Here is a 27,102-nt window from a genome sequence, read left to right as displayed (position 1 = left end):
TCTCAGTGTAATTTCGTGGGTGTTTTTTCCGTGCCTTTTCAGCATTCTTTAACTCGTCTAATTAAGAACTCCACTTGTCATCACATCGATTTTCCACGTACCATGCCCTGTGAGCTTGTTGATAGTCCACGTGTCATGTCTTTTTTCCACGAACAGAGAATGGTTAAATGGTTCTCTTTCTTTCTTTTAACAAAAATCTTATAGTGTACCTTTTTACTATACAATATTCAATGGTATTTTGTAAAGAAAGTATAATAAAAACTACACTATTAATAACAAATGGGGCCTCAAAAGCTATGGGCCCTAAAGCCTTTGCTTTAGAGGCTTGACCCTCTAGCCGGCCGTATGTGCTAACGAGAACGGTCTATACGAAAAGTCTAACTTGTGCTATTATATACTAGTGGTTATGGTTAATGGCGTAATGAATAATGACAATGATTTCTTCATGAGTAAAAAGCTAAGAATCTGCAGGTATATTTTTGCTTTGTGTTTTACTGCTGTAATAATATTACCCCTTTATATATACACATCAAGTCTACCAGTTCATTCACCTTCTTTTGGGATTTGTCTTAGAGTAAAAGTAGAGAAAAAAGATGAAGAAAAGGGCGCTTTTTAATAAGATCAAGAAAGAGGAGCTCAAGGCCGGGGATCACATTTACACATGGCGACTCGGCTATCTCTACGCACATCATGGTGAGCGTTTACAGCTCTCTTTTACTTTAAGCTCGTTTCAGTTCAATTCTCATTTGTCTACATATTTGGGAATTTACTAAATGTTGAAAGTAGAGCTGGGAAATTTGCAAAAGGAAAGTAGTCATTTTCCTCATTTTGGTGAAAACATATTTTTGATCTCAAGGTAACCAAGCACTGAAAAACGTTTTCTTGATGATTAGATCTTCATACAGTATCTTTTCGATCAATACTACGAGCACTTAATGTTTGATCATATTTAAAATTTTCACCATTTTTTAGTATGTAAATATTTTTATATTTAATGTACTTATTTTAGCTTTTATTTTTAACCTTTTTATACGTTTTTTCTTAAGGAAAATTAAAAATCACAAAAAAGAGTTATATTTTTAGATAATTAATTTTGTTTTCATTTACAAAAGAAACAAAAAAAATTAAAATATATTTTTATTAGTATAACTTTTGTTTAAGTTATAAATATTCTGCAAATAAATATTGAATATTTAGTACTTTATTCCTTTGATTAGTAAGATGTAGCATTTTACGTTATTTATCTATTATCTCTAAATAAATAAAAAGAAAAAGAAAAGAAGAGTAAAAAAAATGGAATGAACGAAAAGGTGGTCAACGAATTGGTCTTGGAAAAGGTCCATTCTCTTACTCATTTCTTTTATTAGTTGTTGTGTAGCTGGTATGGTTTTAAGAGTGATATTAGCTTCTTGTTCAGCTATTTTTACGTGTTTGCTTTGTTAGATGATATGCTACATTTGTTTTTTATTTTAAAAGTCTTCTTTTATTAGTTGTGTGTAGTTGGCTATGGTTTTAAGAGTGATATTGGCTTCTGCTCTATTATTTTTACGTGTTTGTTTTGTTAGTGTCACGATTCCAATTTCTCTCCGTAGGATGTCATGACGGCACCTAATCTCTAAGACTAAGTAAGCCTAACAAAATATGAAGAATAACTAAAACAATAATAAATTAAATCTCAAAACATCCACAACTATATATATATATATATATATATATATATATATATATATATATATATATATATATATATATATATAAAGAAAATCTGCAACCCAACATATACATCTCCCAAAACCCGGTAAGTATTAGTCACTAACTCTAGATACACTACAGAATACTCTTATACATCACTGTCTACAAAAATATAAAGAAACGAGAAAAGAACAGGATAAAAGGAGACTTCGAGGCCTACGGACGCGGGCATGTGTACCTTAAAGTCTTCAAAACAGCAACACATCGCACTAATATCGAGGCTAATAGATGTACCTGAATCTGCACAAAAACATATGCAGAAGCGTAGTATGAGTATACTACAACGGTACCCAGTAAATTCCAAACCTAACCTCGGTAGAGTAATGACGAGGTCAGGTCAAGGCCCTACTGGAGATAATAAGAAACAAGACAGAAGATATAACGATATAGTGAAATTGACAAGAAAGTGAACAATAAAGAATTTATGAAAAATAATAACACGGAATCAAGGGAAGCTAATACAACACGGAAGAAAAACAAGAATTTTACATGTTAAGGAACCAAAAACCAAACAATATAGCAAATAAAGAAGATCAACAAGGGCACTCCCGAGGTACCGCCTCGTAGTCCCAAATCGTAAAAAAACAAATCTCAATCTTTCCTTATATCACCGCAGAAGCCTTGGTTTTGAAAATCATTTTCCTCAAATAGCATACCACGTTTTAGCCCACCTTATCACACCGCATTACTTCTATTAGTTCCCCTACTAGCTACGTGTATCAAGCCCACCTTATCTCACATTATGCGTTTCAACACCCAGACCTTATACCACCGCATGCGTATCAATAATCACAACAGCACGACAGAAATCTCGTGCAAATAATAACAACTGCACGGCATAAACCTCGTGCAATAATAAATACCGCACGGTAGAAACCTCGTGCAATAATAAATACAGTACGGAAGAAACCTTATGCAAACAATCACCTCAACAATAACACGAAAGCCAAAACACAATAACTAAATAAATGATCTTTCACAACTTACACCTCGCCACAAAAGAACCACGACCTTGCAATTCAACACCAAACTCAACAGCAAAATACTTCAAGGATTGCAATTTCAAGTAAGGAATTCCAAAGTTAAGTAATGAATATAGAAATTAAGAAAAACAAGTAATTCAACTAAACAAGTGATACAAGTTGCAAATAGGAGATAAGGCAAGTAGACACGTGATATTAGGCTAAACATAATGACTACAACATGCTAAAGTAACTCAATTAAGGCATGAAAAGAAAACTACGTAGAAAAAACCGGAATTTCAATATTTAGCCCGTGTACGCACTCGTCACCTTGCGTCACGGCCTTCACATATCACAAATTATCACCACAATACCAAATCCTAAGAAAAATTTCCCCCACACAATGTTAGACGAGTCACTTACCTCAAATAATACTCAATCAATCAATTTGAAGGCTTTTCCCTCGATTTTTCAACTGCAAATAACTCGAATCTAGCCAAAATAATTTCATACTATAAATATAACTATAGGAAACTAATTTAAATAATGAAATAATGATCTTAGCTAAAATTGAAAAATTGCTTTAAAAGGTCGACCCGGGCCCACGTCTCAGAACCCCGACCAAAATTATAAAATTCGAACACTCATTTGATATCGAGTCCAATAATACAAGAATTATCCAAATCCGACCTCATTTAGCCCTTCAAAACCCAAAAATTTGGTCTAAGAACTTCTACACTTTTTCCCCAATTCTTTCACCCCATATCTCTAATTACATGATAAAATCAATGATATATTAGCGAAATTTAATAAAAAACGAGTTAATAATCCTTACCCCAACACTTTATCTAATAATCCCTCAAAATCTCGCCTTAATCCGAGCTCTCAAAGTCCAAATGTGAAATAAGAAAATGAACCCTCGTTTTGAAATTTAAGTTCTCCTGTCCAATTATCCTTAATCGCGAATGCGGGAAATGCCTCACATTCGCGAAGCACAAAAATGATCCAGCCCAGATTCCTCTTACGCGAACGTGAGGATCCACTGGCGAACGCGGTGACCAAGGGTTCTCAAGCTTCGCGATCGCGAAGCCCTTCTCGCGAACGTGTAGACCACGCATGAGTCTCATCCCACGCTGCCTTCCTCATCGCGAATGCGTAACCCACTCCGTGATCGCAGAGCACCAAGTCCTGCCCCTTCGGAACTCGAAGGGTAAACTTCCAGCAAATCTCTGAAAGACTCTACGCAAATGCATAGAAGGACACCAAAACTGAGAAAAACCAGCAACTTCAGAAATTCTTCAAAGTTCTGAAATGCGCCGAACATGGTCTGAATCACACCCGAGGCACTGGGACCTCAACCAAACATATTAAAAAGTCTTAAAATATGATACAAACTTAGTCGACTCAAATCACATCAAACAACATAAAAAATCTGAAACCAATGTCGATGCATAACAAAACAACTCCGATTGACACTAAATTTTACACACAAGTCATAATTGATAATACGGACCTACTCCAACTTCCTAAATCAAAATCCAACCCCAATATCAAAAAATCTACTCCCGGTCAAACTTTTCAAAATCTTCCAACTTTTGCCAATTAACGCTGATATGACCTACGAACCTCCAAATCAACATCTGGACAAGCTCATATGACTCAAATCACCATACGGAGCTATTGGAATTGCTAAAACTCCATTCCGTAGTCGTCTTCACATACGTCAAACTACGGTCAACTCATACGACTTAAACTTCCAATTTAGGGACTATATGTCCCATTTCACTCTAAAACTCTTCCGAACCTGACACCAAGCTCCCCGGCATGTCACGTAACCACAAATAAAATAGAGATAGAAATAAATAGGGGATCGGGGTTAATATTCTCAAAATGACTGACCAGGTTGTTGCATCATCTCCCTCTTAAAGCAAACGTGTTTCCTCGAACGAGTATAGAGACATACCTAAAGTGGTGAAAAGATGAGGATAATGGCTACTCATATCATGCTCGGTCTCCCAAGTCGCCTCCTCGACTGGTTGACCCCTCCACTGGACCTTAACTGAAGCAATGTTCTTTGACCTCAACTTTCGAACCTGCCTATCCAAAATAGCCACCGGCTCCTCAACATAAGACAAAGTCTTGTCCAACTGGACTAAGCTGAAGTCTAACACATGAGACAGATCGTTGTGATATTTCTGGAGCATAGAAGCATGGAACACTGGATGAACTGCAGCTAGACTAGATGGTAGTGCAAGTCTGTAGGCCACCTCTCCAACCCTCTCAAGAATCTCAAAAGCTCTGATATACCTAGGGCTCAGATTTACCTTCTTCCCGAACCTCATAACACCCTTCATGGGCGAAGCCTGGAGCAAGATCCACTCCCCAACTATGAATGCAACGTTGCGAACCTTCAGATCTGCATAACTCTTCTGTCTGGATTGGGTTGTACGAAGACGATCCTGAATCAATTTAACCTTTCCAAATCATCATGAACCATGTTTGTACCCAATAGCCTAGCCTCACCCTACTCAAACCAACCCACTGGAGACTGGCACCACTTACCATACAAAGCTTCATACGGGGCCATCTGAATGCTCGACTGATAACTGTTGTTGTAGGCAAACTCCGCAAGCGGCAAGAACTGATCCCAAGAACCCCCAAACTCCATCACACACGCACGAAACATATCCTTTAATATCTTAATAGTGCGCTCGGATTGTCCGTCCGTCTAAGGATGAAACGATGTACTCAACTCCATCTGAGTACCTAACTCATGATGTACGACTCTCTAGAACTACAATGTAAACTACGTACCCCGGTAAGAGATGATAGATACAGGCATGCCATGAAGCTTGATAATCTCGCGAATGTAAACATGAGCCAGCTGCTCTGAAGAGTAAATAGTCCCCACTGAAATGAAATGAGCTGACTTGGTCAATCTATCCACAATCACACAAACTACATCGAACTTCCTCTGAGTCTCTGGGAGTCCAATAACAAAATCTATAGTGATCCTCTCCCATTTATACTCTGGGATCTCTACCTTCTGAAGAAATCCACCTGGTCGTTGATGCTCATACTTCACTTGCTGACAATTTACGCATTAAGCTACATACTTCACTATGTCCTTCTTCATTCTCCTCCACCAATAATGCTGCCTCAAGTCCTGACACATCTTCGCGGCACCTAGATGAATGGAGTACCAAGAACTGTGAGCCTCTTGGAAAAACAACTCATGTAAGCCATCTACATTGGGCACACAAAGACTGCCATGCATCAGTAATGCACCGTCATCTCCAATAGTGACCTCCTTGGTATCGCCATGCTGAATCGTGTCCTTGAGGACAAGCAGATGGGAGTCGTCATACTGACGCTCTCTGATACGATCATAAAGAGAAGACCGAGAAACCACACAGGCCAAAACTCAACTAGGCTCAGAAACATCCAATTTACCAAACTGGTTGGCCAAGCCTGAACATCCAAGGCTAATGGCCTCGCTACTACCGGTAGATATACTAAGCTGCCCAAATTCTCTGCCTTGCGACTCAAGGCATCGTCCACCATATTGGACTTCCTGGGATGATATAGAATGGTGATATCATTGTCCTTAAGAAACTCTAACCACCTCCATTGTCGCAAGTTAAGATCCTTCTGTTTGAACATATGTTGTAAACTCCGGTGATCGGTGTAGACCTCACAAGGGACACCGTACAAATAGCGCCACTAGATTTTCAAGGCATGAACAATAGCTGCTAACTCGATGTCATGGATAGGATAGTTCTTCTCATGCACCTTCAGCTGTCTAGACGCATTGGTAATCACCCTACCATCGTGCATCAACACCGCACCGAGACCAATACGCGACGTATCACAATACACAGTATAAGACCCCAAACCCGTAGGCAATACCAATACTGGCTTGTAGTCAAAGTAGTTTTGAGCTTTTGAAAGCTCTCCTCACACTCCTCGGTCCACCTGAACGGAGCACCCTTCTAGGTCAGCCTGGTCATAGGTGCTACAATAGATGAGAAGCCATCTACAAATCGATGATAACACCCCGCCAAACCCAAAAAACTTCGAATCTCCGTAGTTGAGGATGAACTGGGCCAACTCTGAATGGCTTAAATCTTCTTTGGATCTACCTTGATCCCCTCAATCGAAACTACATGACCCAAACATGCCACGGAATCTAGCCATAATTCACACTTCGAAAAGTTTGCATATAACTTCTTTTCTCTCAAGGTCTGAAGCACAGTACTCAGGTGTTGCTCGTGATCCTCCCGGCTCCGGGAGTACACCAAAATGTCGTCAATAAACACAATGACTAATGAGTCAAGATAGGGATGAAATACATTGTTCATCAAGTGCATGAATGTTGTTGGGGTGTTGGTCAGCCCAAAAGACATCACAAGGAACTCGTAATGTCCATACCGAGTCCTGAAGGCAGTATTCGGGATATCTAGCTCCCGAATCTTCAACTGATGATAGCCTGGACGCAAGTCGATCTTAGAGAATACTAGGCACCTTGTAGATGATCAAATAGGTTCAATATGTGGTAATTGATACATGTTCTTCACTGTAACCTTGTTCAACAGGCAATAATCAATACACGTATGCATAGAAGCATCCTTCTTCTTTACAAATAAGACAGGAGCACCCCAAGGCGACACACTGGGGCCGAATGAAGCCCTTATCATGCAAGTTTTGTAACTGTTCCTTCAACTCGCCTGGGGCCAGATGATAGAGTGGAATAGAAATGGGTTGAGTGACGGGTTCAATACCAAAGTCGATATCTCTATCGGGCGGCATGCCCGGAAGATCCGCCGGGAATACATCTGAATAATCCCTCACTATCGGAAATGACTCAACAGTAGGAGTATCAATACTGACATATCTCACATATGCCAGATACATATCACACCCCTTTCTCAACCATCTGCTAAGCCTTTAAAAATGAAATGATCCTGCTAGGAACATAATCTAAAGTACCTCTCCACTTTAACCGCAGTAGACCTAGCATAGCCAATGTCACCGTCTTGGCGTGACAATCAAGGATAGCATGATAGGGCGACAACCAGTCCATGCCCAAAATAACATCAAAATCTATCATACTGAGCAACAATAAATCAGATCTGGTCTCAAAACCACCGAGAATAACTAAACACGACTGGTACACATGGTCAACAAAAATAGAATCTCCCACATGTGTAGACACATAGACAGGAGAACTTAAAGAATCACGGGATACACTCAAATACATAGCAAAATAAGATGACACATATGAATAAATGGATCTTGGATCAAATAAGACTGATGCATCTCATTGACAGACTAGAACAATACATGTGATGACTGAGTCGGAAGCAACTGCCTCCGTCCTAGCAGGAAGAGCATAATATCTAGTCTGGCCTCCCCATCTAGGGAGAACTCTGCCTTCCCGACCTCTACATCTAGCTGGTTGTGCATGTGGGATGGCAGATGGTGCGGCGACCATGGACTGAGAAGCCTGAGGACTTGGTGGAATACGCGGATCTTGAGTAGTCTGTGGAGGTGCACCCCTCATAAGTCTGGGAAAATCCCTCACCATATGGCGAGTGTCACCACACTCAAAACAAGCTCTCGGGGGATGTGGCTGATGTGGCTGGATCGGGCCTAATCGGCTGGACAGACCGCTGAAAGCACCCCATGCAGGAGGTGCACTAGAAAATGGAGGTGCATAATAGGGAGCCTGAGGCCTAGGAGTGGCCGGGATACCGCTGGAAGCTGGAAGTGTTGAATGAACAGGGAAACTCACATAGCCCCTACCATGACGAGCTGTAGCTGGGGCACGAGTACCACTATATGTGCCTAAATCTCGAAACCTCTTGGGCTCCCTCTCCTCTCTCTCCTGAGTCAACATACCCTTCAATCTCTTAGCAATCCCCACTAACTGCCGGTATGCGATGTCCATCTCCAACTCTCGGGCCATGCTAAATATGATATTGGGGTTGAGCCCCTCGATAAATCGACAGACTCGCTCTCTATCAGTACTAACCAAGGCTGGTGCATGCCTAGCCAAATCACTAAACCGGACATACTCCGACACAGTCATAGAACCCTAGCGCAACTTCTCAAACTCTGCGCGTCATGCATCTCTGGGGCTCTGGGGAACATACTCCATCAAGAACATATCTGAGAACTAAGTCCAAGTGATTGGAGCTACCTCGGCCGGACTACCCAACTCATATGCTCGCCACCACTTATAAGCTGCTCCCCTAAGCTGGAACGTAGTGAAAGCAACCCCACTAGACTCTGTAATACCCATAGTACGGAGGATACGGTGGCACTCCTCAAGAAAACCCTAGGCATCCTCTGACGCCAAGCCACTGAAAGTAGGAGGGTGGTACTTCTTGTACCTCTCAAGCCTAAGTTGCTCCTCCTCATAAATTGTTTCCCTAACCTCAGGCTGAACTAGGGATATCGGCGGCACTAGTATGATCTCTGGAAACTGGTCAACCTGGACCCACTGCTTTCGGGTACGGGCGACGGGATTCTGTGCTCCTCCACCGGCCTGAGATGTCGCAGGCGCAAGTGGGATCAACCATGCCTGAGCTAAGGTGTCGAACATGCTCAGAAACTGGAAGAGAGTCTCCAGGAGAGCTGGTGCAGTAACAGGCATCTCAGGTGCCTGCCCCGCAACCGGAGCTACTGGTGGCTCCTTTATAGCAGGATAAGGAATCAGAAGTAGAAGATTCTGCATGATAAGGAATCAAAGAAGTGAAGTTTTTCCTAACAGTTCCACAGCCTCCCGAAGATAAGCACAGATGTGTCTGTACTGATCCGTGAGACTCTACTAAACCTGTTTGTGACTCATAACACCTATGAACCTAGGGCTCTGATACCAACTCATCACAACCCCAATTTTCATCTATAGGATGTCGTGACGGCACCTAGGCTCTAAAACTAGATAAGCCTAACAAAACATGCAGAATAACTAAAACAATAATAATTTAAATCTTAAAATATCCACAACTATATATATATAAAGAAAATCTGCAACCCAACATGTACATCTCCCAAAATCTGATGAGGTACAAGTCACAAGCTCTTGATACAGTACAAAATGCTCTTATACATCACTGTCTACCAAAATATAAAGGAACAAGAAAAAAACAGGATAGAAGGGGACTCTGAAGCTTGCGGACGGGGGCAAGTGTACCTTGAAATCTCCAAAGCAGCAACATAGCGCACTAATATCGAGGTTGATAGAATGTACCTAGATCTGCACAAAAATATGTACAGAAGCGTAGTATGAGTACATCACAGCGGTACCCAGTAAGTGCCAAGCCTAACCTCGGTAGAGTAGTGACGAGGTCAGGTCAAGGCCTAACTGGAGATAATAAGAAACAAGACAGAAGATATAATGATATAATGAAAATGACACGGAAGTGAACAATAAAGAATTTATGGAAAATAACAACACGGAATCAAGGGAAGCTAATACAACACAAAAGGAAAACAAGAATTTTCCATGTCAAGGAAACAAGACCAAACAATATAGCAAATAAAGAAGATCAACAGGAGCACTTCCGAGGTACCGCCTCGTAGTCCCAAATCGTAAAAAACAAATCTCAGTCTTTCCTTATATCACTGCGGTAGCCTTTACATTTGGTTTTGAAAATAATTTTCCCGAAATATCATCTCGCATTTTATCCCACCTTATCACACCATATGACATCTAGTAGCTCCCCTACTAGCCATGCGTATCAAGCCCACCTTATCTCACCACAGGCGTTTCAACACCCAGACCTTATACCACCGCATGCGTATCAATAATCACAACGGAATGGCAGAAACCTCGTGCAAACAATAACAATCGCACGGCAAAAATCTCGTGCAATAATAACAATCGCACGGCAGAAACCTCGTGCAACAATAACAACCGCACGGTAGAAACCTCGTACAAATGACCAAACAATCACCTCAACAATAATAGGAAAACCAAAACACAATAACTAAATAAATGATATTTCACAACTTACACCTTGCTTCAAAAGAACCACGGTCTTGCAATTCAACACCAAACTCAACAACAAAATATTTCAAGGATTGCAAATTCAAGTAAGGAATTCCACAGTTGAGTAATGAATAAGGAAATCAAGAAAAACAAGTAATTCAACTAAACATGTGATACAAGTTGCAAATAGGAGATAAGACAAGTAGACACGTGATATTAGGCTAAACATCATGACTACAACATGCTAATGTAACTCAAATAAGGCATGAAAAGGAAACTACGTACCAAAAACTGAAATTTCAACATTTAGCCCGTGTACGCACGCGTCACCTCGCGTACACGGCCTTCACATATCACAAATTATCACCACAATAACAAATCTTCAGGAGAATTTCCCCCACGCAAGGTTAGATGAGTCACTTACCTCAAATCACGCTCAGTCAATCAATTAGAAGGCCTTTCCCTCAATTTTCCAACTCCGAACGGCTCGAATCTAGCCAAAATAATTTAATACTATAAAAATAACTATAGGAAACTAATTTAAATTATGATCTTAGCTAACAATTGAAATATCGCTCTAAAAAGTTGACCCGAGCCCACGTCTTGGAACCCGACAAAAATTATAAAATCCGAACACCCATTCGATATCGAGTCTAACAATACAGGAATTATCCCAATCCGACCTTATTTAACCCTTCAAAACCCAAAAACTTGGTCTAAGAACTTTTACACTTTTTCCCCAATTTTTCCATCCCAAATCTCTGACGAGCTCGAAACACACATTTATATTATGCTCGTTAATCAAATATAGTATAGTATAATATCGTATCCATACAGATTGGATTTAAACAATATTCTCGTAGTTTCTAACTTGATCGTTGTCCAAGATTATCAACAATTGAGATTTATAAGATTTCTAACTAAAATAAACGAAGATCTAAAGTTATTGAATAATGACAATTGAAATAAGGATAAGCAAGGAAGTTATCAGTGGGAGAAAATAGGGGTTGATAGGATAGGTGCCAGATAATTGTTTGAGATCTAACTCTAGATAATTCACTTCTAATGTTAAATGAGTCTCTCGAATTCACTCAATTATTAGTTCAAACGTTCAGCAAAAACTCCTCTCTCGATTAAGACGTAACCTCACGAGATGAACCACTTAAAGCACATGACGATATGCAAGAATGCGTAGTGAATTGGTCTTTAGGAAAACCTCTTTCGATTATTGTCCTAACTAGGGTTAATCAATAATTCAACTAGCCTCTTTCAATTACTAAGAAGAATTAATAAACTCAACCAACAATATAATGCAAAGATATCACAAGTTATGCCTCTCTCGATTACATGAACAAGTGAATATAGATGAAATAATTAAATCATCCAAAAACGCTTCAATACATAAAACTATAGTTATAATCCATAAACAATCATCAATACACCAAATCCATCAAACATTTAAGAGAACTACTCCATGGATATGGAGCAATTCATCACAATTAAAGTTAAAGTATATAAAAATATAAATTCAATCCAAACTCGGGTCTTGAGTGAGGAAAGAATGATGAAATACTTGTGCTTTTACTCTTCCCACTTCTCTTTAGGCTCAGTAGGTCGAATATGTGTCCAAAGTCCAGAAAATAACGTTTTCCATGTATTTATACCAAGTAGCGTTGGGCCTAGACGAAACCACATTCTCTTAGCTAAAATATGATATTTATTCTGTAACAATTGCACAGGCGCGCCGCATGGGGAGACACGCCATGCGGGGCATTAATGGAGAAATCCAGAGAGCTCAACTTCTGTCAGGTTGCTACTGCTGCCTCGCACAATGCGCCGCACAGTGCGTCGCATCAGTGCACATTTCTCAGAGTACGGATTTTGCTTGCGTTTTGACATCCACACTTGGTCCTCAACACCCGAACACGATCCCGGCTTAATCCCTTGGGATTTTACTCAGATTTCAAAGCTTAAAATAGCTAGAATTCATTCCAAAATATCTACATAGCTCGGATTCACTCCTACAAGGCGTAAAACACACAATAAATACTAAACACTACCAATTAAAGCTCAAACATGAATAAAGTGCAGTAAATTAGAGTACAATAAGTGACTAAAATACGAAATTATAGCCTACCATCAACACCCCACACTTAAACCATTGCTCGTCCTCGAGCAATCAAACTACACTTCATATAGAAACAACCTTTTTAAACAACTCTAATAACTCATCACACCAAAAATATTTAAAATAGACTAAGCACAATACCGTAACATCCTAGCCTTAAAATATGACTCAAAATCACCACACATTATTTATAACCCGCTCACTTACTCTAACACAGAGGTCAACAATATTACATTTCCTTCATGAATCAAGTGCCCTCACACAACAATAGAGAGTAGTTCCACACATAATGAAATTTAAGAACAATAAGGAACTCAAGATAGAAAGAATTCAGTTATTACGGCGCAAGTTTGATGAACTCGAAACACACACTTAAATTATGCTCGATAATCAAATATAGTATAGTATAATATCGTATCCACAGGGATTGGATTTAAACAGTATTCTCGAAGTTTCTATCTTGATCGCTATCCAAGATTATCAACAATTGAGATTTATATGATTTCTAACTAAAATTAACTAAGATCTAAAGCTATTGACTAATGACAATTGAAACAAGGATAAGCAAGGAAGTTTCAGTGGGAGAAAATAGTGGTTGATAGGATAGGTGCAAGATAATTGTTTGGGATCTAACTCTAGGTAATTCACTTCTAATGTTAAGTGAGTCTATCGAATTCACTCAATTATTAGTTCAAACGTTCAGCAAAAACTCCTCTCTTGATTAAGACTTAACATCACAAGATGAACCAATTTAAGCACATGAAGATATGCAAGAATGCGTAGTGGATTGGTCTTTAGGAAAACCTCTTTCGATTATTCTCCCAACTAGGGTTAATCAATAATTCAACTAGCCTCTTTCGATTACTAAGAAGAATTAATGAACTCAACCTACAATATAATGTAAAGATATCACAAGTTATGCCTCTCTCGATTACATGAACAAGTGAATATAGATGGAATAATTAAATCATCCAAAAACGCTTCAATACATAAAACTAGAGTTATAATCCATAAATAATCATCAATACACCAAATCCATCAAACCCAAAGAGAACTACTCCATGGATATGGAGCAATTCATCACAAATAAAGTTACAATATAGGAAAACATAAAATCAATCCAAACTCGGGTCTTGAGTGAGGACAGAATGATGAAATCCTTGTGCTTTTGCTCTTCCCACTCCTCCTTAGGCTCCTTAGGTCGAATATATGTCCAAAGTCCAGAAAATAACGTTTTCCCATGTATTTATACCAAGTAGCGTCAGGTCTAGACGAAACCACCTTCTCTTAGCCGAAATATGATATTTACTCTGTAAATATTGCACAGGCGTGCCGCATGGGCGCCACTCCATACGGGGAATTAGTGGGGAAATCCAGAGAGCTCAACTTCTGTCAGGCAGCCACTGCTACCTCGCACAATGCATCGCACGGTGAGTCGCATCAGTGCACATTTCTTAGAGTAAGGATTTTGCTTGCGTTTTGACGTCCAGACTTGTTCCTCGACCCCCGAACACGATCTCGGCTTAATCCCTTGGGATTTTACTCAAACTTCAAAGCTTAATATAGCTCGAATTCATTCCATAACATTTACATAGCCCGAATTTACTCCTACACGGCATAAAACACACAATAAATACTAAACACTATCAATTAAAGCTGAAACATGAATAAAATACAGTAAATTAGAGTGCAATAAGTGACTAAAATACGAAATTATAGCCTACCATCAACACCCTACACTTAAACCATTGCTCGTCCTCGAGCAATCAAACTACACTTCACATAGACACAACCTTTTTAAACAACTCTAATAACTTATCACACCAAGAATATTTATATAGACTAAGTACAATACTGTAACATTCTAGCCTCAAAATTTGACTCAAAATCACCACACATTATTTATAACCCGCTCACTTACTCTAACACAGGGGTCAAAAATATTACCTTTCCTTCAAGAATCAAGTGTCATCATACAACAATAGAGAGTAGTTTCACACATAATAAAATTTAAGAACAATTAGGAACTCAAGATAGAAAGAATTCAGTTATTACGGCGCAGGTTTGACGAACTCGAAATACACACTTAAATTATGCTCGATAATCAAATATAGTATAGTATAATATCGTATCCACATGGATTGGATTTAAACAGTATTCTCGTAGTTTCTATCTTGATCGCTATCCAAGATTATCAACAATTGAGATTTATATGATTTCTAACTAAAATTAACTAAGATCTAAAGCTATTGACTAATGACAATTGAAACAAGGATAAGCAAAGAAGTTATCAGTGGGAGAAAATAGAGCTTGATAGGATAGGTGCAAGATAATTGTTTGGGATCTAACTCTAGGTAATTCACTTCTAATGTTAAGTGAGTCTCTCGAATTCACTCAATTTTTAGTTCAAACGTTCAGCAAAAACTCATCTCTCAATTAAGTCTTTAACCTCACGAGATGAACTAATTTAAGCACATGAAGATATGCAAGAATGCATAGTAGATTGGTCTTTAGGAAAATCTCTTTCGATTATTCTCCTAACTTGGGTTAATCAATAATTCAACTAGCCTCTTTTGATTATTAAGAAGAATTAATGAACTCAACCAACAATATAATGCAAAGATATCACAAGTTATGCCTCTCTCGATTACATGAATAAGTGAATATAGATGCAATAATTAAATCATCCAAAAATACTTCAATACATAAAACTAGAGTTATAATCTATAAACAATCATTAATACACCAAATCCATCAAACCCTAAAGAGAACTTCTCCATGGATATGAAGCAATTCATCATAAATAAAGTTAAAGTATAGGAAAACATCAATTCAATCCAAACTCGGGTCTTGAGTGAGGAACGAATGATGAAATCCTTGTGCTTTTGCTCTTCCCACTACTCCTTAGGATCCTTAGGTAGAATATGTGTCCAAAGTCCAGAAAATAATATTTTTCCATGTATTTATACCAAGTAGTGCCAGGCCTAGACGAAACCACCTTCTCTTAACCGAAATAGGATATTTACTCTGTACAATTTGCACAGGCGCGCTGAATAGGCTGACGCGCCATGCGGGGAATTAGTGGGGAAATCTAGAGAGCTCAACTTTTGTCAGGTAACCACTTCTGCCTCGCACAATGCGTCGCACAGTGCGTCGCATCAGTGCTCATTTCTCAGAGTACGGATTTTGCTCGCGTTTTCACATCCAGACTTGGTCCTCGACCCCCGAAAACGATCCTGACTTAATCCCTTGGGCTTTTACTTAGACTTCAAAGCTCCAAATAGCTCGAATTCATTCTATAACATCTACATATCTCAAAATCACTCCTACAAGGCATAAAACACACAATAAATACAAAACACAATCAATTAAAGCTCAAACATGAATAAAGTGCACTAAATTAGAATTCAATGAGTGACTAAAATACGAGATTATAGCCTACCATCAATCTCTAATTACGTGATGAAATCAGTGATAGATTAGTAAAATTTAATCAAAAACGAGTTAAGAATCCTTACCCCAATACTTCCTCTGAAAATCCCTCAAAATATCGTCTTAATCCGAGCTCTCAAATTCCAAATGTGAAATAAGAGAACCACGTTTTGAAATTTAAGTTTTGTTGCCCAGTTATCCTTAATCGCGAATGCGGGAAATGCCTTGCGTTCGCGAAACACAAAAATGATACAGCCCAAATTCCTCTTACGCGAACAAGAGGATCCACTTTTGACCAAGGGTTCTCAAGCTTCGCAAACGCGAAGCCTTTCTCGCAAACGCGTAGACCACGCGTGAGTCTCACCCCAGGCTGCCTTCCTCTTCGCGAACACGTAACCCAGTACCACAATCGCAGAGCACCAAGTCATGCCCCTTCGCGAACACATGGCCATATTCGCGAAGGTGAAGGGTAAACTTCCAGAAAATCCATGAAGACTATGCGAATGCGAGAGTATCATCGCGAACGCGTAGAAGGACACTAGAATTGAGAAAAACCAGCAACTTCAGAAATTCTTCACAGTTCCGAAATGCGCCAAACATGGTCTGAATCACACCCGAGTACCCCGGGACCTCAACCAAATATACCAACAAGTTCTAAAATACGATACGAACTTAGTCGAGGCCTCAAATCATATCAAACAACATCAAAAATACGAATCACACTCCAATTCAAGCCTAAGAATTTATGAACTTCCGAATTTTGAAACTAACGTCGATTCATACCAAAACACCTCCGATTGACACCAAATTTTGCACACAAGTCATAATTGATATTACGAACCTACGCTAACTTCCGGAATCAAAATCTGGCCCCGATATCAAAAAGTCCACTCCCGCTCAAACTTTCCAAAATCTTCCAATTTTCCAACTTTCGCCAATTAACGCCGAAATGACCTATGAACTTCTAAATCAATATCCGGACAAGCTCCGAAGACTCAAATCACTATACGGAGCTATTGAAACTGCCAAAACTTCATTCCGGGGTTGTCTTCACACAAGTCAGACTACGGTCAACTCCTACGACTTAAACTTCCAATTTAGGTACTATGTGTTCCATTTCACTCTGAAACTCTTCCGAACCCGACACCAAGCCCCCCCGACAAGTCATGTAACCACAACATGAAATAGAGGGAGCAATAAATAGGGGATCGGGGCTAATATTCTCAAAACGACCGACCGAGTCGTTACAGTTAGATGATATACTACAATTATTTTTAAATCTAAAAATGACTTTTGGGATCTACCATTTAAATAAATAATCTTTGAAAGCATATATGAATTCATCAGTGAAGTTTGATTTGATTCTTAGCCGTTGGTTTAGTGTTAAAGGAATATTCATGATAAATGGGTTAATTGCTCTAAATGCAGAATTCAACCGTCTGTCTTTTTGGGTTGTGAATTTTAATTTTAAATTTTCTTTCTTTCTCTTTTGTTTATGTAGTTTCTGTTGGGAATTAAGTTGCTTTCCTAGGGGCCGTTAAAATTGACACAGAATTTAAAAGAATTTGAGGCCCTTTTGTACATATGGGACGGAATAATAAAATTGCAAGTTAATTAGCGCATTTTCTGTTATAAATCCATAAGAATAGAATAGACTCTGTAATCCTTCTCCCACAAATAAATTTTCATTAATGTATGAACTTCACAATTATCTCAAATGTACTTCCTCTGTCTCATATTATGTGTTGTATTTCTCTTTTACACGCCCCTTAGGAAATATTAATTAGAAAAGCGATTGGACTATTTTACCCTTATTTATGTCTTAAAATATAATCTCTCTTCATTAAATATATATTTTATTTATGTGTTTTTTTTATTTTCAAGAACAATTATTACTAAGGGTAAAAAAGGAAAAAACGATCAATTTTGTCTTAAACTTCTAAAATGATAAATAATTTGAGATAACTATTTTAATAACTACGACTGTTAATATGAGACGGAGGGAGTAGCGAACAAAAAATAAATCATAAATACGTTAAAATGCTTTAGGCATGCTCTTAATTAATCTGTTATCGTGATAATTTGGTATATAGAGTTGATGATAAATAGTATAACATTGTTATCTCGCAAGCCAACTCTTGTTGTTCTTGGGAATAGTGTAATAATATGTCCTTGGGCAGTACCTTGAACATCCATCTTGATTTAGATTTCTTAGCAATGACAAAGGCAGATCCGTTCTTGTCTTAGTCAAAACTTCTATCATTATCTTTCGCATAGCTTTTCTGTTAGATCATTAAGATGAGTTTAGTCACATAAAGAAGATGTTTGAGTGATCTTCCCAATCAAAATGTTGGAAGTGATGAATCGGCTTCTTAGTGGTACAACTTCGGATGAGTTTTTTTGCTAATTGTTTGAGCCAAAATTTAAATTCAGGTTCAACCAATTAGATTTAAATAAAGTAGAGTCAATCTTAGCCAATATTAATATCCAAAAAATATGCTAACGGACTTTGTAGTAGATAATATGTATGTTTGACGAATGGCAATAAATGTAGACAATACTGACAATATTCAATGACTCAAAAGGAGGATGATAGCATTAAATAACAATATATAGCAATGAATGACATTTAAGTAAATAAGAACATGTGAATCACCCGAAAAAGGGTGAGATCTGTAAATATTTCTTCTCACAATGATGAATTATTGATGAGCCTTCGAATATTCAGGTTGTTCTTGTTATTTAGCTGTATTTGTAAAATAATTATGGAGAAGATAAAATAACATAAATGTAAAAGAAACATAATTTAATCTGAGCCCACTGAATTCACAGTGTTTCCTTAAGGAATTTAATCCCCTTCTAGTACCCAAGGTTCTGGATTATTTCCTCCCAGGATAGAACGAATTGCACACTGATGTAGCGATACTTCAAACACCAATGTTTCAGCGAATACAAAGATCGGTAGCAAATCACACTTACTGATGCTTTATTTGTAGTTAAAATAATGCAGAAGAAAGGAGGAGAAGTCAGAAATTCGTACGAAAAATCTGAGAGAATGGACTGGTATTTATAGCCAATGTTGAGCTCAAACTGAAGAGGTGCAACTCTTCAAATCCGAAGAGGTGCCAACTGTTTCTTCAAATCTGAAGAGGTGCAAACTGTTCTTCAACTCTTCAGATTTGCAGAGGTGCAAACTGTTCTTCAAATCTGAAGAGATGCAAACTGTTTTGTAAATGTCTTTTACAAAAAGCGAAGGGCATATACTATTACGTTTGGATTTAATATTAATATTCCGTTTACAAAAAACCGGCTATTTAATAACAATTCTGTTAATATTTACTATTAACAAATAAATTTGGTCCAAAAAATTAATCAATCGATCGATCATTTGACCGAATCCGAAGCCGAAGCCGAAGCCGAAGCCGAAGCTGAGCCGAGCCGACCGAGCGAGCGACGACGACGGCGCGAGGCTTGCCTTCTTCTTAACTCTTTAAGAGCTAGAAGAAGTGCAATTGTATATATACCCATCAAAATCTTTTCCTCTTCCAATATGGGATAATATTCCTTTGTCAAGGAAGGAAACTCAAATATTTTTAATTTTCCTCCATTTCCCATTCACCCTCTTTTAAGCTACATTTAAGCTTAAAAAATCCAACAATCCCCCACATGAATGGGGAATGTCTATATCACGGAAATATGCATGAAAAACTGTGTGATTCGCAAGCAAGGATTAATTGTATCAGGATAAGTAGGTTTCCCTTTGAACTCTCCGTAGTGAACTTATGTCGGATATACTCGGTCAATCGGTAGATTTGATATCTTTGAACCGTCGAACTTTGGTGTATACCTAGACAACCATAAGTCACACAACCAACCCTTAACCGTCTTTGGCTCTCATTGTTGTGTTCGTTTCAGCCATGAACACTGCCTGGTTTAATAAGTGCGTAGAGAATTGGCCTTACAAAATTCTCCTTGAAGCGGCTAACACTTCACACTTACATAGGTGATTCCTAAACGTGTTATCCCGTAGATACACTATTTGATATACCCAGTATCAAATTTAGAAATCATTAAAAAGCCTTAATGCTTTATCCTTGGTACTGAACATTATCTCATCACGAGAATGGACCAAACTTTTAGTTGACAATGTTGAACCGTCATTAATGACTTTGTTTGATCTCCTTGAAATTAGATCTTGGGATCTCCAGTCTTCTAGGTAGAGTTACTGCCACAATGGCTTGTTCTCGGCCATAGTCCCATTCCCCTCGATAATTTCTCAACTACCTCTCTAGTTAGGCCTTTTGTAAGTGGATCCGATACATTATCGCTTGATTTTACATAGTCAATCATGATAATTCCTCTAGAGAGTAATTGCCTAACGGTTTTATGTCTTCGTCGTATATGACGAGATTTACCGTTATACATCACGCTCCCAGCCCTTCCAATTGCAGCTTGACTATCGCAATGTATGCATATACATCCAATGGTTTGGACCAAAATGGAATGTCTTCCAAGAAATTCCGGAGCCATTCAACTTCTTCACCGGCTTTATCTAAGGCTATGAATTCAGCTTCCATTGTAGAGCGGGCAATACAAGTTTTCTTGGACGACTTCCAAGATACCGCTCCTTCGCAATGTATGAATATTGGTGCCAACGGTTTGGGCCAAAATGGAATGTCTTCCAAGAAATTCCGGAGCCATTCAGCTTCTTCACCGGCTTTATTTAAGGCTATGAATTCAGCTTCCATTGTAGATCGGGCAATACAAGTTTGCTTGGACGACTTCCAAGATACCGCACCTCCACCAATAGTGAATACATATCCACTTGTGGACTTAGAATCAGTTGAACCGGTGATCCAATTTGCATCACAATATCCCTCAATCACCGCAGGATATTTACTGTAGTGCAAAGCAAAGTCCTGGGTATGTTCTAAATATCCCAAAACTCGTTTCATTGCCATCCAATGAGATTGACCTGGATTGCTCGTGTATCGACTCAATTTTCTTATAACACAAGCTATATCTGGTCGTGTACAATTTATGATATACATTAAGCATCCTAACACACGAGCATAATCCAATTGTGATATGCTTTGGCCTTTGTTCTTTGCTAATGCAAGATTCACGTCAATTGGAGTCTTTACAACTTTAAACCCTAAGTGCTTGAATTTTCCAAGTACTGTCTTAATATAATGAGATTGTGACAATGCCAGACCTTGAGGAGTCTTATTGATCTTAATCCCTAGAATTAAATCAGCAACTCCCAAGTCCTTCATATCAAACTTGCTAGTTAGTATACGCTTAGTCGCATTTATGTTGGCAATGTCATTACTCATTATCAGCATATCATCCACATATAAGCAAACAATGACTATGTGATTTGGAACATTTTTAATGTAAACACATTTATCATATTCATTTATCTTAAAACCATTTGACAACATTGTTTGGTCAAATTTCGCATGCCATTGTTTGGGTGCTTGTTTTAGTCCGTAAAGAGACTTAACAAGTCTAAATACCTTATTTTCTTTACCAGGAACCACAAACCCTTCAGGTTGTTCCATGTAGATTTCTTCCTCCAAGTCTCCATTTAAGAAGACTGTCTTAACGTCCATTTGATGAATTTCAAGACCATAAACTGCAGCTAATGCTACTAACATTCGTATGAACGTAATTCCTGTAACCGGAGAGTATGTATCAAAATAATCAAGACCTTCTCGCTGTCTATACCCTTCGACTACAAGTCTTGCCTTATATTTATCAATAGTGCCATCATCTTTCATTTTCCTCTTAAAAATCCATTTAGAACCCAAAGGTTTATTTTCAGAAGAAAGATCAACCAATTCCCATGTATGGTTATTCAATATGGATTCTATTTCACTATTGACTGCCTCTTTCCAAAACAATGATTCCGATGAAGACATAGCTTCTTTAAATGTTCGAGGCTCATTTTCCAATAAGAAAGTCACAAAATCTGGTCCAAATGAAGTAGGCGTTCTTTGACGTTTACTACGTCTTGGATCCTCCTGAATAAATATACTTTCTTTTGTTTCTTCCCGAGGTCGTTTAGATCCTTCACCAATCGACTCACATTCCTTGTTATACGGGTATATATTTTCAAAGAATTCAACATTATCTGATTCTATAACCGTATTATTATGAATGTCGATATTTTCTGATTTATGAACCAGAAATCGATATGCTTTACTATTGGTCGCATATCCTATGAAAATACAATCAACGATTTTCGGTCCTATTTTTACTCTTTTGGGTTTATGAATTTGCACTTTTGCCAAGCACCCCCACACTTTAAAATAATTCAAGTTGGGTTTCCTTCCTTTCCATTTTTCATATGGAATGGATTGTGTTTTGCTATGGGGTACTCGATTTAGTGTCCGGTTAGCCGTAAGAACGGCTTCCCCCCACAAGTTCTGTGGCAAACCAGAACTTATCAACAATGCGTTCATCATCTCCTTTAATGAACGATTCTTTCTTTCCACAATCACATTGGATTGGGGCGTGTAAGGGGCAGTTGTTTGATGAATTATTCCATATTCTAGACATATTTTTTCAAAAGGAGATTCATATTCGCCACCCCTATCACTTCTTATCATTTAAATTTTCTTGTTAAGTTGCGTTTCAACTTCATTTTTGTATTGCCTGAATGTATCTATTGGTTCATCTTTACTATTAAGTAAGTAAATATAGCAATATCGAGTACTGTCGTCAATAAAAGTTATGAAATACTTCTTTCCATCGCGAGATGGTATTGACTTCATGTCGCAAATATCTGTGTGAATTAAGTCTAAAGGATTTGAATTCCTTTCAACTGACTTATAAGGATGTTTAACATACTTAGATTTCACACATATTTGACATTTTGATTTGTCGCATTCAAACATAGGCAATACTTCCAAATTAATCATTTTTCGCAAGGTTTTGTAATTGACATGACCCAAACGTATATGCCATAATTCATTTGACTCAAGTAAGTAAGAAGAAGCTGAAATTTTATTATTATTCTCAATAACCATTACATTCATCTTGAAAAGGCCCTTAGTGAGGTAACCTTTTCCTACAAACATTTAATTCTTACTTATTACAAACTTATCGGATACAAAAACACACTTAAACCCATTCTTAACAAGAAGTCCAGTAGAGACTAAGTTCTTTCTAATCTCGGAAACATGAAGGACATTGTTCAAGGTCACCACCTTACCAGAAGTCATTTTCATAAATATCTTTCCAGATCCTTCAATTTTTGCCGTTGCAGAATTTCCCATAGAAAGCGTCTCTTCGGGTCCAACAAGAGCATATGTAGCAAATGCTTCTCTAACAGCACAAACATGGCGAGTGGCTCCAGAATCAATCCACTACTCCTTAGGATTTCCTACCAGGTTGCAGTCAGAAAGCATAGCACACAAGTCATCGATATCTTCGTGCTTTTCAACCATGTTTTCTTGGCCCTTCTTCTTGTCTTTCTTTGGAGCACGACAATCTGCAGATCTGTGTCCAGCTTTTTCACAGTCGTAGCAATTTCCGTTGAACCGTTTCTTGCTTGGGTTGCTTTTCAGTCCATAAGCCTTCTTCCTCTTTCTATCCTCAACAATGTTTGCTCCCATTATTGTTGAGTTTCCACGTCCTTTCTTTTCAGCAGTTTTATTGTCCCCTTCGATTCTCAATCGAACAATGAGATCTTCAAGGGACAACTCCTTTCGTTTGTGTTTCAAGTAGTTTTTGAAGTCCTTCTACAAAGGAGGCAACTTTTCAATCATTGCTGCAACTTGGAATGCTTCATTGATGACAAGACCTTCAGTGAAAATTCTGTTAGTAGAAACAATATAATTAATACTTTCAACATTAGTATTAATTTGACTTATACCTTCAGCAAGGAGATCATGAATAATCACTTGCAATTCTTGGACTTGGGTAATAACAGACTTACTATCTACCATTTTATAGTCCAAAAATTTAGCGGCAACGAATTTCTTTAACCCGGCATCTTCCGTTTTGTATTTCCTTTCAAGCGCTATCCACAGTTGTTTTGACGTCTCTATATTACTATAGACATTATACAGATCGTCCTCTAGTCCACTAAGAATGTAATTCTTGCATAGAAAATCAGAATGCTTCCACGACTCATTCACGAGAAAGCGTTTATTTTCTGGAGTTTCGTCGGGCAGAAAAGGAACATCTTCCTTAATGAACTTCTGCAGACTTAAAGTCGTCAAGTAGAAGAACATCTTCTGCTGCCAGCGCTTGAAGTCAATCTCGGAAAATTTTTTGGGTTTTTCTGCCGGCGCCAATGCCGGTGTTGTTCGGCTTGTCGATGCATTGGCAGTTACCATAGGAACAGTCTGGTTCCCGTTGTCATTCGTCATTTCTGTAAAAGAATGACACAAACAAACGTTAAAATCACGTAGATTTTAATCTCCACTGGAGTAGAAAACCACACAGGTTTTAGTCTCCAGAAATAGTGAATATAACACAAATACAGAAAATACTAAATTCCTTAAGCTTGTTATTTAGCTGTATTTGTAAAATAATTATGGAGAAGATAAAATAACATAAATATAAAAGAAACAAAAATTAATCCGAGTCCACTGAATTCACAGTGTTTCCTTAAGAAATTTAATCCCCTCCTAGTACCCAAGGTTGTGGATTATTTCCTCCCATGATAGAAAGAATTACACACTGATGTAGCGATACTTCAAACACCAATGTTTCAGCGAACACAAAGATCGGTAGCAAATCACACTTACTAATGCTTTGTTTGTAGTTAAAACAATGCAGAAGAAAGGAGGAGAAGTCAGAAATTCGTATGAAAAATCTGAGATAATGGACTGGTATTTATAGCCAATGTTGAGCTCAAACTGAAAAGGTGCCAACTGTTTCTTCAAATCTGAAGAGGTGCAAACTGTTCTTCAACTCTTCAGATTTGAAGAGGTGCAAACTGTTCTTCAAATCTAAAGAGGTGCAAACTGTTTTGTAAATGTCTTTTACAAAAAGCGAATGGCATCTATTATTACGTTTGGATTTAATATTAATATTCCGTTTATAAAAAATCAGATATTTAATAACAATTATGTTAATATTTACTATTAACAAATAAATTTGGTCCAAAAAATTAATCAATCAATCGATCATTTGACCGAATCCAAATTATCCGAATCTGAAGCCGGCGAGGCTTGCCTTCTTCTTAACTCTTTAAGAGCTAGAAGAAGTGCAATTGTATATATACCCATCAAAATCTTTTCCTCTTCCAATATGGGACAATATCCCTTTGTCAAGGAGGAAACTCAAATATTTTTAATTTTCCTCCATTTCCCATTCACCCTCTTTTAAGTTACATTTAAGCTTAAAAAACCCAACAGTTCTTGGATCAAGTGGGAAAGTTATGCAAGAATCTTAGTAAAAAGGTATTTCTCGTGTGCTTGCAATAAAGCCAGATTCTCTACATAAAGTCAATATGTATTCTTACAAGTGAATATCATATGTCTCATATCTTTCTCTCTCTTTTTATTTATAGGAACATATACCTAAAAATCCTAATAGTACATGTACAGAGAATGTCCACTAAAATATTTTCTTTTGTATCTTATCCTAAAACTAGCCGTTATAACTCTTTCTAAGATGCTCGACCTCGGTCTTCACTGACTGGTTGACCCCACCCTTCATCTCTTAAGGGACTACTTCGACCTCTGGCAGGCGTTTGTTAAAGTCGTATTGGTAGTACGTGGCAGCCTAGGAAGACTCTCTTAATGCTGACGCGGCCTGTTTGTGTCAAAGATAAATTTTGGCCCATATACTAATATTTGTCTGTTGATGAGCAATGTGGAAGATAGAATTAAGCAAGGAAAAGTACATTCTCTCTAACAATTTAACAAGCGCGTGTGGCATATACCCCTGAATTAACTGACATATATATCCTCTTTTCAATCTCAGGAATATATGTTGATGCTGGAAAAGTGATCCATTTCACGTCAACAGCAGGTAGGGAGATAGGAACAGGAACAGATGCTGATCGTTTCATCTTTAGCTCATCTTCCTCTCTTCGCTCTAAATCCCAGTGTCCAACATGTGGTGATCGACCAAGGAATAATGGGGTCATCTCTTCATGCCTGGAATGCTTCCTCTCTGGTGGTAAACTACGCTGTTTTAAATATGGTGTATCAATAGGTGTCTTTCTTGCCCAAGTTAGAGGAACATGTACTACTGCCCCTTCTGATCAGCCAGAGGATGTCCTTCACCGTGCTGAACTTCTTCTTAGTAACGGTTTTGGAGATTACCATCTTTTCAAGAACAACTGTGAGGATTTCGCAATCTACTGCAAGACGGGTTATGTGATCCTAGGAAAGCCCGTAGGGTGCAGTGGTCAGGTAGGTGGTGTGGTAGCTTCAGTTGCTGCTCTATCATGTGTTTGTGCTTATTCTGTCATGTGTCCATCTCTTGCACCTATTGGTCTTGGAACGTACTGTATTTCAAGGTATCTTTCTGATATTGGAGTCCGCAAGGAAGCGGAGAAAATAGCTGTAGAGAAGATTGTTTCCGGTGATGACCTTATACCTCTCTGAACCTGCATTACTCAAAATGGCTTCTTGCATGGGACCAAATTCTGAATTTACTTAAGCAAGAATTCTTGATTTGAACTAAGTGTTTTATGATGTGTACCTCACTATTCTTATCATTTCTGAGATACTACTTATTATCACACACCTTGTTGTGATTTTTTCCTTTCTAGCTATCTGGATCTATGATGAAAGAACATATCCTGCATCGTTTGTTTGCAGGCGTATCATTTGGTAATCAGTATTGCCTATCTTTTGATTTGA

At 38.2% G+C, this 27,102-nt stretch overlaps 1 protein-coding gene across 1 annotated transcript; it reads left to right on the top strand.

Annotated features, from left to right (window-relative positions):
- Positions 1-402: 402 nt before the first annotated feature.
- LOC104089572 (protein LEAD-SENSITIVE 1-like) lies at positions 403-27,102 on the top strand. Its single transcript, XM_070185782.1, has 3 exons — positions 403-471; positions 574-693; positions 26,216-27,102. The coding sequence occupies exons 2-3, from the start codon at positions 594-596 to the stop codon at positions 26,842-26,844; spliced, it is 729 nt and encodes a 242-aa protein (XP_070041883.1). The 5' UTR covers positions 403-471; positions 574-593; the 3' UTR covers positions 26,845-27,102.

This window comes from Nicotiana tomentosiformis, chromosome 9 (genome assembly GCF_000390325.3).
Source record: "Nicotiana tomentosiformis chromosome 9, ASM39032v3, whole genome shotgun sequence".
NCBI classification, from domain to species: Eukaryota; Viridiplantae; Streptophyta; class Magnoliopsida; order Solanales; family Solanaceae; genus Nicotiana; species Nicotiana tomentosiformis.
Note: the sequence above shows the minus strand (reverse complement) of the source record. Positions and strands in the feature narration are given on the sequence as shown.